The 16,111-nt window shown below is 39.5% G+C and overlaps 3 protein-coding genes across 9 annotated transcripts in view; 1 reads left to right on the top strand and 2 right to left on the bottom strand.

Annotated features, from left to right (window-relative positions):
* TRAF3IP3 (TRAF3 interacting protein 3) overlaps nt 1-8,927 on the top strand; it is a 43,619-nt gene extending 34,692 nt beyond the window's left edge. For 2 of the 3 annotated variants that reach the window (XM_089514432.1, XM_089514433.1), the window contains exons 13-15: nt 3,411-3,562; nt 4,025-4,138; nt 8,285-8,927. In XM_089514432.1, the coding sequence (XP_089370558.1) occupies nt 3,411-3,562; nt 4,025-4,138; nt 8,285-8,407 (389 nt within the window). In that variant the 3' untranslated portion in view covers nt 8,408-8,927. Of the gene's footprint in view, nt 1-3,410; nt 3,563-4,024; nt 4,139-4,825; nt 5,061-8,284 lie in introns of those variants that run through there. The other variant, XM_089514434.1, reaches the window with a different exon arrangement.
* CUNH1orf74 (chromosome unknown C1orf74 homolog) lies at nt 5,474-9,748 on the bottom strand. Of its 4 annotated transcripts, none has more exons than XM_089514440.1 (2): nt 9,510-9,748; nt 5,474-6,486 (listed from the first exon to the last, which is right to left on the bottom strand). In XM_089514440.1, exon 2 carries the CDS (start codon nt 6,402-6,404, stop codon nt 5,598-5,600), a length of 807 nt encoding a protein of 268 aa, XP_089370566.1. In that variant the 5' UTR covers nt 6,405-6,486; nt 9,510-9,748; the 3' UTR covers nt 5,474-5,597. The 4 variants fall into 4 exon arrangements, with proteins under 4 accessions (XP_089370566.1, XP_089370564.1, XP_089370563.1 ...); XM_089514438.1 differs by lacking the exon at nt 9,510-9,748 and adding an exon at nt 8,896-9,117; XM_089514437.1 differs by lacking the exon at nt 9,510-9,748 and adding an exon at nt 8,266-8,317.
* Nucleotides 9,749-13,297: 3,549 nt separating this feature from the next.
* Nucleotides 13,298-16,111, bottom strand: part of IRF6 (interferon regulatory factor 6) — a 28,077-nt gene continuing 25,263 nt past the window's right edge. For both annotated transcript variants that reach the window (XM_089514424.1, XM_089514423.1), the window contains exon 8: nt 13,298-14,832. In XM_089514424.1, the coding sequence (XP_089370550.1) occupies nt 14,611-14,832 (222 nt within the window). In that variant the 3' untranslated portion in view covers nt 13,298-14,610. The remainder of the gene's footprint in view (nt 14,833-16,111) is intronic.

Below are 16,111 nucleotides of genomic sequence, written 5' to 3'. Positions count from 1 at the left end.
ATGCTGCATCTACAGCATTTCCTTCATCTTCCAAGCATCTAACTCTCAAAGAGAGAGAGAGATTAGTCTGGTAAGACTTCTTTTTGAGAAATTCATGCTGGCTTTTAGACTTTTGATGGGTGAGAATTCTTCCCCCCAACTGTTTGAATTGGGCATTGTGGACTGGATGTAGTGGTACAGAGAGAGACAGAAAACTAAGGCGAGTTACAGACCGCCTAAAAGCGGTGGTCTGCCAGTGGCGCCGGTTGCTGCATCCAGGAACCGCAGCAGCCAAACCGCACGATTCCCGGGCGCAGCCAAAAAGAAGAGCCAAAATGGTGCTTCTTTTTGTGTCCTGGAAGTGGTGCCGTGAGGCACTAGTCGCGCACTCACGGCGTCACTTCCGGGTTGCGACATCCAGACACTACACGTCCACGACGTCAAGATGGCAGCCCCCGTATGGACGGGCGCCACCATTTTGTACGGACCCAGTCCGTACTAGGGTTGAGGGCCATCAGGAAGTAATGCCCCTTTCTAACCCTAGCACGCCCCTTCCTAACCCTAACACGTACTTTCGGCGTGTGTGTAACGCGCCTAAGAAAGGTGCTTAAAAGTGTTCACAGCTTTGATCAACATTGGTTTGTTCCATTTTCAGATGAGATGCACAATCAGTCCAGGTAATTTATGATTCAGCAAGATCAAATGCAAAAACAGGTCAGCTAAACCTGTAACAGGACTTCTAGTTCATCTGGGATGCTATAATTGGTATCCTGTGGACCGCTCTTCACAAGACACATCTCGGTATACACACCAGCTTTACGTGTGCTCTCGTGTTAAGAGTCATACACAATAACATCTTATGTAGTATGTATTTTTATGTGACATTTCATTGTTCTGAAAAAGGCTGCTAGATACATAACCAAAAATGTTAGCCTCTGTAGGTGTAAAGCTATCTCTGTTGGAGTATAAAATAAATATTTATCTCAAAGATGATGTCCACTTTGCTGATTTTACCATATTGCTACTATTTTAAAAAAAGGTTTAAATTAAAAAAAATAGCTCAAGCGAATGAGTACTGAAATAACAGGGGAACGGTGTATAGGCCCACAGACTTCTTCCATCCAGATTCCTCAAAGTATAATATCTAATGTACAATTCAATTAATCTCAGAATCAGAGAAGGAATGAAACAAGGCTTGTGCAAATTTGGTCCATGTGTGCTAAACTACATACCCATACCATATTCTAGTATTATAATATTCAGTGCATGAGCATCAGGGGTGTTTCAAAGAGGCACAACTCCATCTAGTAAATAAGGGCATTCTGCTTTGTGTTCCCAAGAAAGACCACATATGGGAATACCATAGGTTAGCTCCCACTGCTGCAAGGCAGCAGTCATGCAATCTGAAAGTTGGGTAATTAATATAGTAAAATTCTAAAGGCATCGTATATCACTACAGCATCATCCTATCACTGCTCATGATGGACAAATAATCATATCCAGTTGTCTCAGTATATGAAACGAGCTCACAGCTCAGTCATTCAGAAATAGCCTCCATATTTTGCACTAGTTTTCTTCTATGTCTGCAGCCTAACTTAAAAACGGAGAAGAAAGTTTTTAACTTTTTGTTAAACAGCTGAAAATCAGAAGCAACTCTTGGTAATCTATTCCAAATCACCCTGTGATGGTATCATTATATACTTCCTGATCTGCCTTCTGCTCACCTCTACTCTCTACAGTTTTGGGAATCAGTGGGAACTGGCCCTTTGTCACCAATTTTTACAGTGCACTTGGGGATGGTATTAAAAGTCACACTAATGCCAGTAGGAAATTCATAAATAGTTCAAATAAGTGTTGTGATATTATTATTATTATTATTATTATCATCATCATCATCATCATCATCATGGCATATTGTTATGATGTCAAGCTCTCTAAGGAATTCTCCTTGTGTAAGAGGTAGTTCTCTGGGGCTGATAGAAATAAAGGTCCCAGTGATCCCAAATCAGTAAAGGAGAGGATGTTTCAAAAGGAAGCACTTTCAATATAATCTATGAAAACACTGTAAAAATTGCTTTAATTTGGTCAGAAATACACCAGATTGCATTCAGTATCTTAGAATAAAGTTTCCATGAGAGTCATACTCAAATTTTAGAATTATACAATATGGTGTGTGACTGAGGGAGTTGCATGGGGAGGGTTCAGACAGGCCCCAACAGTTTGCTGAATATACTGCGAGCATACATGATGGCAATGTGTTGAGGAATCCTGTAAATGGCACTGTGTCTGCATGTACACCTATTCCTGACTCACTGACTTCCTTGAGAAATTTTTAAAAATGAATGTCTTCATAAACACTGGTTCTCAGTCTTTTACCTTGAAAGGTCAAATGGAAGGCCATGTGGAGAAAATTCTGTCCCAACAAATACAATAAAGGGATATTACATATCTATAAACCCATCACTCATTTTCACATGTAGCTCTCAGTTGGTACAAGAAAATGGTACAAGAAAAGAAAATGTTACTCACAAGTGGCACTGGACCCAAGTTAAACTTTCCCAAAATTAATAAACATCTTTCTGCGCTCTGGAAGAGGACATGGTGAATAGGGTGCAATGCTCCATGTGTGGCTAAAGTGTCCTAAGCTATCAACATTTTGGGAAATCGCACTTGATTTCACATCAAAAATGGGAAAAAGGAATGTGGAGCACTGCAAATGTTTTCCATACATAAAGGTCTGATTGACTCTCTACTAAGGAATTAATTTCACTTTTAATTATAGCAGCTAGACTGATAATATCTAAGCACTGGAAAGATGCAGAACTTGAAACTGGTAAAATAGGATCTGAATATGCATTGACAGGGATTCTGATTATATTTATCATTTATAGTTTAAAATTTAAGGATACTTAAAATGCATTAATGCATTGTTCAAAGACAAACAGGAATAATTCCATTAGCAGTGGAAAATTGTCAGGAAAACTGTCCCATCAGTGGGGGTGGAAATTGTTCATAAAGCCACTATGGTGGGGTTTTTTTCTTTTTAAAAATGCCTAAAAAGGAAGAGAACGGTCCATTTTCCTTGAAATGTTGGGTGCATTTAAAGAGACAAAGAAAAAAACAAGAGTAGCAGTGTTTCACTGAAGCACTAAATTTTACACCAGGGTCCTAAGAACATGAAAAGGCTAAATTTCAGAGCCTTTGGACAAATTGTCCAGATTTTATTCATATGCTCAAATAGAGTTTGACATCTGGTTTAACTATACACTCTCCTTGTGTCAGCTTGCTTTCCAAAGTTATGGGCTACTTTGGATCCACGAAGAACTGGTTTTAATTCATGCGCTCATTGTCCAAGATAATCATCTTGTACAGGGGTCAGTATGTTAATGTGAAATGATAAAATTCTAATGGAAGTCTGACTGTTTTTGTAGAACAGAGCATCATCACAAGGTGCACCCCAGTCTTCAGCTCAGCTGAGCCAAAGCAGAATGCTCTGTCAAAGAGTCACAAGATGGGGACAGAGAGCAACCTGGAAGATCAGCTACAAAAGAGAAAAATCCTGCTCACTGCTAAGGAAAAAGAGGTGAGGAGGTGACTCAAGCAACTAAGATGATTAAAGGATCTCATTAAGAGATTACTTGCTATTTTCAAACGCCTTTGAATGCATATAGGGATATTCTGGATGGCTGTTTTGTCAGGCAACAGGTATCTGATGATAGCCACCTATACAGCTAATAATGCACATCTTAATCTAAAAGGTGCTCACTCATTACTGCATTTCCAAGTCACTAATATTTTAAGATCACTTGTAAAGAAAGTACCAGGTATATTTTAACGCTTTTGTGTGAACTAGAAAGATGGTACAGAGATGGTACAAGTGACTAAAGTTAGGGGAGTAAATTATTCATCTTATGTGAGAGTTGCGGGGATACTGATGCTCAAGGTGCCACCACTATGTACCTATTGGTAACTGTTGGCCTTTTACGTGGGGGTGGGGAGGTAGTAAACAGCCATTTTCTTGAACACTCTTGTGTTTTCTTGGCAGTGCACAGATCTCCACCATGAACTAGAAATCCTGAGTCAAGAGTATCAAAGTTGCCTTGCCAAGTTACACCAATGCCGAGATGATCTCAATCAGTCTCACATCAAACAGGACCAAGTAGGAACAGTTTTCTTTGAATATCTATTTTCTTATGTTCTATTATGATGAGATTGGCCAGCATTCAGTAGCCCAGGATCCACCAGTGGAACTCCAGAGGGGTGTGATCCCATTCCCCCCTGCAGTACCCTCCACCATGTGAATTCCCCAGGACACATTTTGGAGTAACAGAGACAGCTGTGGGAGGCAGGGGAACAGATGTTGAGTTTAGGCCTCAATCTGCAGATATCAAAATAAAGCTTCCTGGCTTCTAAATGCCCATAGACTGAACTTAAAAATGAACATTTATGTGGTTCAAACACAAACAGCAGGATACAAGTTTTTGAAATGCTGCAGAGCAGGACTTATCAATAGCTTGAATTATGTAATCTGAGAGCCAGTAGTGTTTTGAGCTCCATACTATGGCTCTGGAGACTAGCGTTTGAATCCCTGCTCAGCTAAGAAAGCCCACTGGGAGACCCTGGGCAAGTCACACTCTCTCATTCTCAGAGAAAGGCAGTGGCAAATCCCCTTTGAACAAATCAGGCCAAGAAAATCCTATGACAAGTTCACTTAAGAGTCGCCCTAAGTCAGAAAATTCAAAGCAAAGAGTACAGGTGAGAGCTTAATATAGCTACTGGAACAAAAGGAAGAATTATGTGTTTCTATGTGCACACTATTCACTAATTTGTTTTATTATCTCACTAGGTTTCATCTTTCTCTCAGAGAAGACATGATCATTGGATCTCTCTCCTAATGGTAGTCATAGCAGCAGCTTTTGTAACTTACTTAGTCAACTTTATGCCTTGAATTTACCTTCTGTGGAATTTTGCTCATGTTTCATCAGGGCAGTCTACAATTAACTATACTGTAGAATTCAATTATTTTTGTACTGAAGTGTTTTTAATTTTCTATAAAATTTGGAACTGCAAGTTCTGCTAAAGGGATTTGACTGCTTGAGTTTCTGTGTTGCTTAATTTGGTGGTTGCCTTTTTTATTATTACTAAAGTCTACATTTAAAAAGGGTAGTATGTCTATCTGTTGAATCCCCATACCACAGAATTCTGTATCAATTAATGTAGTTTTCATGTCAGCCTTACACTTTTGAAAACCTTAAAGCTCACAGCCCTGTTAGACACTGCTTGTCCACCTACAAATCAGACTCAGTGCTCATCTTTAGCCTCTGAAAAATACCTCACTTATTTGTAACTGGAGTTCTTCCTATCGATTTAAGAGGGCCTTACAATGGTGACCAAATGTACAGCTGTCTCAAAACACACACCCTGGACATAGACTGCCCAGTAGTTGCACAGTTAACAGATAATTGTGAAAAGAAAAGAAAAAACGGCACAAATATTTCCCTTCCTTTCAGTAGCTTAAAACCATACGCCCCAAAGGTTTGGGGGTTGTTTGTTTATTATTTATTTAATGGATTGCTGCGAGTAAAAATTGGCATGCACCTCTGGTACATGGACTATATTTACAAGGTCACTGCTACTTCAGCAACAACCTCTGTTGAAATACTGAGGTCTGCAAAGTATTTTTGAGCTTTGAAAGCATCTTTGAGATTTTCACACCATGTATTGAGACTTGTTTTCACAGCAGGATATAGCAGCTCTGGGACACTGAAAGAATAAAACCGGACTTTGAAGTCACTGCTCATCTTACAGAACGTGGCTTGGATAGTGAACACTCTCAGTGGGGTTAGAGACAAGCAGTTCTCAAAGCTCTTCTGAGCATGAAAACTATAGGCTGCTGGATAGCCCAGCAAAACACCAAACAAAGTGCACAGATTGAATTCAGCAGAGAAGATGGTGCTGGATGAAAGCATCTGGGATGTATCTGCTGCCTGTGCTTGAATATGACTCAGTACCTCAAACAGATGACCTTTTATGAGATTTACATCTTCTGGTTCACAAAAGCCTGGGCAAGTTCTAGATGCAGAAACATCAATGAAAGGGACATTGTTCTTCAGTAGGACAGTTTCCAACCACAGCTGCATCACTTCCAAGTTGATAATCAGAACAGTTTCAGCTATGCTCAGAACATGTAACCGGCATCCAAGTTGACTGATGGTCTGAAGTTCTTGAACATAGGTCACAATCTGAGAAATGTCAGCAGAACTGTAATCATACAGAAAAGCTGGCTTCAAACCAGCAGCTACTGCAAGAATTTCCCCAGCTAGGCTCAAGGAGGCAGAAGAGGTTAAGCTTTTCTTCTTTCTCATTCTGAGATGATGCCGGGCTGCAGCAATGAGCAGCTGAGGGAATGGGTCAGCCATTCTCATCCTTAGACTGGATCAGCCCAGGGAACATCTGAATCTTCCCATTATCCTCCGGCCTCTAGCTGTCTGCTGCTTCAGCCAGCATCTAGGAGACAATACAGAAACAAATTAATACTGCTGAACAAAACAAACAAACAAAAACAGTGCAATTTTTAACTTTAAAGTCACAAACCGGATTATTTCTGTAGTGTGTTTTGGACAGCAGCGAATATTATCCATGATGGAGAACCAAATGTTGTATAGCAGGGATGAAAATTACAGGTCATGAGTCTCCCAGATGTTTCCCAGAACACCAAGGTCCCTTATTCAACCTCATTTGATCATGTTCCAGCATGGGGGCATTCCCCCCCCCCCCCCATTCTAATATCTGAAATATCTTTCTAAAGGCTAAATAAGAGCTTTAGACTCTAATATTCTGGTATTTTTAGTCCCACCTTTTTGTCTTTGTCATGCCCACCACTAGAAGAATGCAGTGACAGGGTTGCCTTAAGGATGCCAAAATGACTTGGACGCACACAACAACAACAACAACAACAACGAAACCTTAAGGCCTGTGGGAGAGGGTTTTCTTTCTCTGGGTCCCACCACACTTGTCACCCAGTTGTTCAGAGGAGGTTGGCCATTGCCATCCACTGAAGCTGAGAAAGTGTGACTCGCCCAAGGCCACCAGTGGGTTTCACAGCCAAGCCGGGATTCAAACCCTGGTCTCCAAAGCTCAAACCCCCACACATATGAATGATTCCTTATGATGCGAAGTCGAAGGCTTTCATGGCCAGCATCCATGTTTTTTGTGGGTTTTTCAGGGTATGTCCTAGAAGAGTTTGTTCTTGACGTTTTGCCTGCATCTGTGGCTGGCATCTTCCCTGAAGATGCTGGCAAAACCCACAAAAAACAGTGGATTCCTTGTGAGTTTGTAAAGCTCCTTTGTAAAGCGCTATGTAAAGCCTATGACACTATACAAGTAAACGTAATAATAATAATAGTTGTTGTATGTGATTTTATGTTAGGGCTATTTAGAATAAATAAATGAAGATATATATATATGAAAGTGTGTGTGTGTGTGTATATATATATATATATATGTATATGTGTATATATATATATATACGTGTGTGTGTGTGTGTGTGTGTGTAGCACATAAATACGATACTGATCTATTAGGTTGTAAGTGTTAGGTATTAGGGGTTTTTTCCCCTTTGGATTATATACATATTCTTTTTTGTATTATGGATATTATGATTGATCGGTATGTTCAATAAAATTTATTATTTAAAAAAAACTACAAGGCTCACTAGACTCAACTACTAAACAAATGTTTAGTTCCCTTTTTCAAAAATTATTGCTATTATTATTATTATTATTAAGCTTTATTTATATAGCTCTGTAAGTTTACACAGCGCTGTACATACAATTAAAAGAAATAGATACGGCGCACTTTCTACACAGACAGTTAAATAATATGTAGAAAAATGAAATTAAAATACTCATTTTCTAGCCATAGCAATACTTGCTGTTGCTGGTATTCAGCATGTCAGCTGTTTTTGCTTTCAAGTCCAAAGTACTTAATTAAAACACATTACATGTGTCCCTTTCTAGCATTTTTACTCTGTTGTAAAAATGAGGTTTTCTTCCTTGGCAAGATTGTGCTCAGAGGGGTGTTTGCTATCCTCTGAGGCTGAGAGAATGTGACTTGGTGGTGGGTTTCCCAGAGCTGAGCTGGAGTTCGAACCCTGCTCTCCAGAGTCCTAGTCCAACGCTCAAACCACTAGGCCACGCTGCCTCTCTTTCTGGCTCCGGACCCAAAGAGCCACAATAGCAAAGCGCAACCCGCATCCTCCCCGCATTGCCTCCCCTCTATTAATACCACGCTCTTCTTTTTCCAGCTCGCCTCTTCCAACCGGAGCATGCGCAGAAGCTCCCTGCGCCAACGACCCGCCTTTCCGCTTCTCCTCTGGCAGCAAAGGCGAGGAGGAGAGCGAAAAAAGTGTCCTCCGACCGGCTCTTAAAGGGGACGCTCCTCCTTTAAAGGCGACGCTCCTCTACTGCTGTTGCCTAGCAACCATTGATTCCCAAAATGGCTTCTCTGCAAAAAAATGAATGCAGTTTGACGTCACTGTAACTGCCCTATGCTTTCTGGGATTTGTAGTTTGCGATGGTGGCGCCAGAGCTAGACGTCTCACACAACAAACACTACAGATCCCAGAATCCCATAGCATTGAGGCGTGGAGGTTAAAGCGGTGTCAAACTGGATTATTTCTGCAGTGTGTTTTTTTTAAAACACATAATACATACATCCTAAAGAACCCACCACCATAATGGCAAATTTGGCAACATACTTAAGTAAAGCAAAATAACCAACAAACAAGTAAACAACAACAAATAGATATATAGATTCTCACATACCCACATACACTTTCCAGTTAAATTTAAACTGGATTATTTCTGCAGTGTAGACACAGCCTTTCACACTCTCCTGGGGAATCTTGCTACTTACTCTTCATCAATAAAAGTTATGTGTGTGGTTTACTTTCAAGGCCCTTCTGAATTAACAGCGAATGGAGAGTTGTAGTTTGTGGGCAGGGCCATGACTCTAGAGACCAGGATTCATTTCCTCACTCAGCCATGAAACCCACTGGGTGACTTTTTGGGCAAGTCACACTCTCTCAGCCTCAGGGGAAAGCAATGGCAAACCTCCTTCGAACAAACCTTGCCTAGAAAACCCCATGATTATGTCAGAAACCACTTGAAGGCAACTAAAAGGCAAAGCTACCACAGGGTTTTGGGGGGGGGGGGGGCAAGGTTTGTTCAGAGTCGGTTTGCCATCGCCTTCCCTCTGAGGCTGAGAGAGTGTGACTTGCCCATGGTCACCCAGTGGGTTTTCATGGCCCAGATGGGAATCGAACCCTGGTCTCCATAGCAATAGTTCAGCGCTTGAGGCACTGCACCACACTGGTTGTCTCTCTGCGTAATATAAATATACCTTGGGCAAAGTAAAATAACATCCGAAATCCACATAATAATGATAATAATAATAATAACAACCCCTACTACAGAAAGAAAGGAAATCAAATTCAAAGTCCAAAGAATAATGGCTCAGCCAAGACCCACCCAGGACAGTGCATCTTGCGCTCTCTGATGTGGAGGACCAGTATGTCCCCTCCAAACCGTATTTGTGCCAATTGACTACGGAGTTTATCACACAGGAGGAATTTCTCTTAATTTTGAATGAAAAGAAAGTGAGGCTAGAACGCATTCGTGTGAATTCACTAGTTCAGCGAATTTATGTGAATTCAGATTGCATTTGCTCTGACTTCCCATTGTGAAGTCGAAGGCTTTCATGGTCGGCATCCATGGGTTTTTTGTGGGGTTTTTGAGCTATATGGCGATGTTCTAGAAGAATTTCTTCTACACTGTGTCAATGACACAATGTAGAAGAAACTCTTCTAGAACATGGCCATATAGCCTGAAAAACCCACAAAAATATGACTTCCCATTGCCTGAAAATAGCTTGCCCTTGCCCAAAATTGCGTGTGATCACCTCTCACGCAATGTGAAACCCCATGATTGCGTTCGGACTGACTTCCCATTGTCCGAAATTGTGTGTGGTAGTCTATCACACAATAACGTTAAACCCCATGATTGCGTTCGGATTGCCATTGGATTATACTTCCAATTTCCCTTATCTGAAAACGTCCTTCAATTGTTTCTTTTTTGGAAACCCATCAGAAACTGGCAGTCAGCAACCAGCAATGGTCCATGAGCCTCCAGTTTGACTAGGGCGGACTTAGGAAGTTTCTTGCTGAAGTGAAATTCAATGATATCTTGTTTGTGCCACCACTTTAAAGCTATAGTCTTAGGTGCCCTTATTTGAGATCAAACCCTGTCTCTCTGTGGAGCTTTTTGTTGTTGTTGTTGTTGTTGTTTGTTTGTTTATGTCCCGCTTTTATTCATGAGAGCAGCTTACAGTTTAAAAGAGCAGTACAATTAAAAATGTACAAAAGTGATGCACTGAAATAGAATTAAATTATTGCAATACTAAAAGTTAACATGCAGTGAGAGGCTGATGTTGTTTTTATCACTGATAAACAGTATTCAGTAAATTCAGAACCTGTTTTTCTACACAAAAAGGTGGTCAAGTTAGCTAGCAATAATAAATTGAAGATAATATATGGTTATAATAAAAATATGAAAGCCTGGTAGTAAAAAACACATCAGTAAAATTTATAAACCACCACCCATTAATTTAAACCTAATGGCAGGAACAAACAAGTTCCTTTTAAAGACTGTGTGGGATCCGTACATACATATATAATAGGAGAAAGAGCCTAAAGTACACTTGGTGTCATACACAAAATATAAAGAGCATTTTAAGCAGTTCTTCAGTGTTATAAACATACTTTGATGCATTTTAGATCCAATACAGGTTGTCAGCTACTTTTTAATGCTGTCATCTTCCTGAATTTGCTGGAATAGCAAAAGGAAAGTATTTGAGTGACATGTTTAAAATATATATTTATTCAGCCTAGAGCAAACATGAAGTCATTCAGTGGCTATTAAAACAGGTGGGAAGTTGAAAGAGTAATATAAATGTTAATGAACATTTCTGATGTCATCCTGTGACATTTGTTCCATTCTTGCAACTGCCTCGTGGTTGGGACTGAAACCAGAAACTTAAGCATAGCCTTTTTTGTTTGTGTATTTGGCCAATTATCTTTTAGTAGGTGAAAGCCACTCCTTAATTTCCTCTCTCCTAAAGTAATTATCCAACCTCGTTTTTTTTTAGTATCTCGACATTTCCACCCATGATTATATTGTTTTAAAGAAAAAAGAAATGAACAATTTATAGAATTTATAGAATGTGAAAAAATTCTGAAGCATTCAAGTACCATATCCATATCTCCATTTTATACACTTTTGCCCTCTTTCCCACTTCTTCCTTGTCAGTACATTTACATTCGGGCCACAGCCCAATCTGGATTGTATCATGATGGAACAAGGAAGGAAGCTCAATTTATTGTTGCTGGCCTGTATTTTCATTAGCACTGGTGCAGAGTATGTAATCCATATATCTACTGGCAAAGCCAGTGCAGTTTGAGCACTGGACTATGACTCTGGAGACCAGGGTTCAAATCCCTAGTCAGCTATGAAAACCCACTGGGTGACTTTGGACAAGTCACTCTCTCTCAGCCTCAGAGGATGGCAATGGCAAACTCCTTCTGAACAAACATGCCAAGAAAACCCTGTAATAGTCACTTTAGGGTTGCCACAAGTTGAGAATGACTTGAAAGCAAACAATACACATACTTTATTTACTAGTAGTCAATTACTCCTCTTTCACAGTCTGCTTAAACTAGGGACAGGACTTACTCCCTCTCCCCTGCCCTGAGCTTTTTCACCATAAAAGATAACAAGGGTAGGAACCCAGTTCCAAGGCAAGATCTCCATCTGTTGCAGCACACCATGCTGATATTTAGACAGAAAAGTAATTTAGGGACCAGTGGGACCAATGGCTTATTGAGTATGAGGAAGATGCTAGTACACATTCCTTTTTAGAGTGGAAGCAACTAAACAAAAAAGGTGATCCTTTCCATATTATTTCCATATTCTTGGAACTCTGGCTGGCCTCCTCCCATCCTGACACAGCAAACCAGATAACCAAGCCCAGTTGCTGCTGCTTAATTCAGGCAATATGATAAGCAAAACATGGAGCAAAGCTCAATACGTACACATTGCTCAGATGCAATGTTACCACAGTTCCCTTATCTGGACTTGGCCAATGTCAACTCTTAAAACGCTTTAAGTAGGCAAGGTGTTCTCTCTCAAAAGAAGATGTTTTCATTGGACTTGGACTTCAGAAGACCCAGGTTCAAACGCCCATCAAACCATGAAATTCATGGATGATCGCAGGCCCGTCACTCCCTAGTCTAAGGTCTACCTCACAATGTAGCTGTTGTCAGGAAAAAGTGAACAGGATGAGAGCCGCATATGCCACCTTGAGCTGGCTGAAAGAAAAGCAGCATATAAATGTAACAAATAAAAATGTCAAATTGCTTGTAAAAGAGCAGAATGCTCTTCTTGACTATGGAAGCTAAGTATGTTTCATTCATGTATGACTACCACTAGTAAAATAAAGAGTCTTGAGCACATGATTATAGTTCCACAGTCATTTTAAGATAGTATGCGTTCTCTAGCACCTAAAGCAAATATTAAAACCATCCAGGACAAAGCTGTGGCTTAGTATTCAGGACTGTCTTATTTACAACTGGCTGGATTACATCATTAATAACATTAAAATGCTCTTGGTTCACAATTTGCTTACATAACTATAAAGCAATTTGCGACACAAAGGAAGCAAAGGGCTAATGCCCTTTTGGATCTCCTGCCAATTTAACATTCTAACAAACATTGCAAATATAACAAATATTTTAGTCAGTTTCAAGAGAAACTCTAAGAAATCTGAAAGAGCTGCTATCACATTTCCATAGTGATCTGTAAATAAATTGATCTGGGATTTTGGGGTCAATTTTTGGGCATAAATTTTTAGACTTATAGATGAGTATATATGGTAATTGAACAATAAGGTTGTATACGACTGATAGCAGCTGACCATTTCTTCTACATTATAGAACTGCCAACTGATGTGTAGCATATAATATAGGATAACATTTAAAGAAGACACTTTCTAGATTCTCACGTATCAACCCAGCAACATCTAAATATCTTAGCTGCATTTAGGTTCTAGTGAGCACAGGCACAAATGATTGTAAAGTCACTTAAATAAAAACTGCTGTTCAGGTTTAAAACATAATTTGAAAGTTATGTTTCCTTTGTTTAAAGAGAAAGAATTTCATAAAATAGCAGTGGTTTATTCATACAAAATTCAAATACTGGTGATATTCAAATAACGATTTTGCAAAGCAATTTTATTGAAGATTTAAAATATATAACAGTGGTGACAAAAATGTTTGCATTGATCAGATATGTGCCAGCACTACTGGGTATTTTTTTAAAAAAAGCATTTTATAAAAGTAGAAATATTTGGTTTATGTAATAATGTAGCTATATTACCCATAGAATAAAGTATATATAAGAATAAAGTAGAGTTAAAGTGGTTATGTTAAAAGCTTTCAAAATTTCCTTTAAAAATAACATTTAAACTCTGATCACATAAAAAGGCAGCACAGCTGTGTTACATGCAAGCAAGATATAATTCAGCATTCTTTCTTATATGTACATTAATTTGTTTATTTTTAAAAAAATCCAAATATGTATTCTTATCTGTATGCATTAACATTCATGTACTAGGATAAATAAAAACTTATATTGGGAGTTGTAGGTATGTTCTTATCCCAACAAAAAATTCCATTGTATTCTACAGTATAAAGAAATGATGTCCAAAAGTGTGTTTGTGTATGCAGAATCAAGTGTGTTTCACTCAAACATCCATAGCCAGAAAAGCGGTGGAATAAAAGTAAAATAAATCAGATAAATAATGTATAAATACTTCTTGTACTATGCGGTTTTTCCTATATCAGTGAATTCTAGTATACTTCCAATAGAAGAAATGTTGATTTTCCCCCAATGAGACCACCCTCCTGATAAGTACAGTACATCTCCTTTGCTGCAACGTGATTTGCAAAAAAGACAAAAACAAAACAACATGGGGCATGTTGTGTCAGTGGTTAAAGTGGAGGAACACTGTTTGCAGCTGTAGAATGCCTACAATGCAGATATAAGACCCATGTGGATTCTGCAACAAAACATGACTCTAGGGCAGTGGTTCCCAACCTGTGGGTCGGGACCCCTTTGGGGGTCGAATGACCCTTTCATGAGGGTTGCCTAAGACCATTGGAAAACACCTATTTAATTACAGTTATGAAGTAGCAACAAAAATAATTTCATGGGTTTGGGTCACCACAACATGAGGAACTGTATTAAAGGGTCACGGCATTAAGAAGGTTGGGAATCACTGCTCTAGGAGATTTTGACACCCCATCCTAGTGCACGAGGGTTAATTCAACACAGTTCTTACAAAGTAAATAAGATTATATTAGATATAGAATTTCATTCTCATTTCAGTTTTTCTTAGTAAAAGAGTAGAAGAGTAGTTTACAATTAACTGATTTTTCTTTAAAAACCCTCTTGAGCTAGAATTGCAGTATCCAGTTTACAAATCCAGCCAATTCCTCATTTGGGCAAGATCTGATCATTACTGTGCTGTGAGAGGTGGAGTCAACTGCATGTTTGGTGGTTGCATTGGCCAGCCTTCTTGGTGATTCTGCAACAGACGGTAGAGTTGCTTCAGCTGAGAAACAATGTTGTCCTTGATATCAGGTGTAGAGATTTGAAGCCGTACACTACCACTGTCAAAGGAGCGGGTGAAGTCCCCAGAAAACATCTCATAGATCATCCGAGCTACAACTGGAATGACCTGTTTCAAAAGAAATTCCACAGCATGATTCTAGATAGAGTTATGTAGCACCAAACACTCCTGAAAAAAAGACAAAGTGGATCTTTGGTATCTACTGGGCTTTGGTTCCAGGACCCCCACCACCATGGATACAAAAATTTGTGGATACTCAAGTGCCATTATATACAAGGGCAAAGTAAAATGGTGTCCCTTATATAAAATGGCAAAAATCAACATTTGCTTTTGGGATTCAAAAAAAATATATATTTTCAAGCTGTGGACAATTGAATCTGTTGGCGCAGAATCTATGGATACAGAAGGCTGACCGTAAACCAATGCCAGTTTTAGTGGCTGCATTTCTTATTATGATGTGAGCTGAGTAAATACAATAGTATCATAAGTACATCTAAAATGTATCAGTAGGCATTTTAGAACAATTATTTTCAAGGACACAATCATTCATGCCTGTTGCAGACATATATGTTTATGCTGCAAACACTAACATGTCTGCAAAAGGACATGAGGAATGGTGCTAATGTTCCACTGTACTGTTTTGTGTGCTTTAAAAGTCTATAAGCTCTCTCACCTTTTGTAAAACCATACTAAACAGAAGAACATAAATGCCACTACACTTACAAAAGTCTGGCCTCATTCATGTCAGCAAAGACAGCATGGTATTTTCTAGCTCGTAGTTGAGAACATGCCCCAGGTGGTGGTGATGATCTATAACCATGGTCATTGTTCATAGTGACTAAGGATTGGGGGAGTTATAACACAAATCAATATAGAAACCCAAGGATGGGAATTACTCCCTAGAACAGGAGTGGGCATAGTGCTCCAAGGTCTTGTTTGTGCCTCCACACATGTCCTAGAGCCCTCCAGGAACAGCAATCTAGCACACAACATCCCTCAAAGGCCTTCTGATCACCCAGAATCACAACCAGAAGTAGAAACAACATTCTGGTCAGTCCTAGATTTGAAGCAATTACTCATGTTTTGGGGGCAAGTGAAGCCCTTGACACACCTTCAGGGCTGATGCATCTGCTGCAATTGCCCATCCTGGCCTAAAAGATGGTGCTATGGGAAAAGATGGCACAATGAACTTGTCCTCAGCATAAAAATGGCCCTGTGTTTTCTAATTTTCTGTTTCATCATCTTTTAAATCTTCACAAAACCACTAGAAGAGGTCATCTGGAGATATACAGTCATCCCTCCATTTTCGCGAGGAATCTGTTCCGCTCCCCCTGCAAAAACAGAAAATCGCCAATATTCAACCCCCATTGGCTTGAATGGCGGCGTG

The sequence above is a fragment of the Sceloporus occidentalis genome, unplaced genomic scaffold (genome assembly GCF_023333645.1).
Source record: "Sceloporus occidentalis isolate IW3139 unplaced genomic scaffold, rSceOcc1.0.p SCAF_3, whole genome shotgun sequence".
Taxonomy (NCBI): domain Eukaryota; kingdom Metazoa; phylum Chordata; class Lepidosauria; order Squamata; family Phrynosomatidae; genus Sceloporus; species Sceloporus occidentalis.
The sequence above is the reverse complement of the archived record's forward strand: the minus strand, read 5'-3'. Positions and strand labels throughout refer to the sequence as shown.

Excerpts from the sequence above, each read along its gene's own strand:
- CUNH1orf74 (XM_089514440.1), bottom strand. The coding sequence starts at position 6,404 with ATGAGAATGGCTGACCCATTCCCTCAGCTGCTCATTGCTGCAGCCCGG.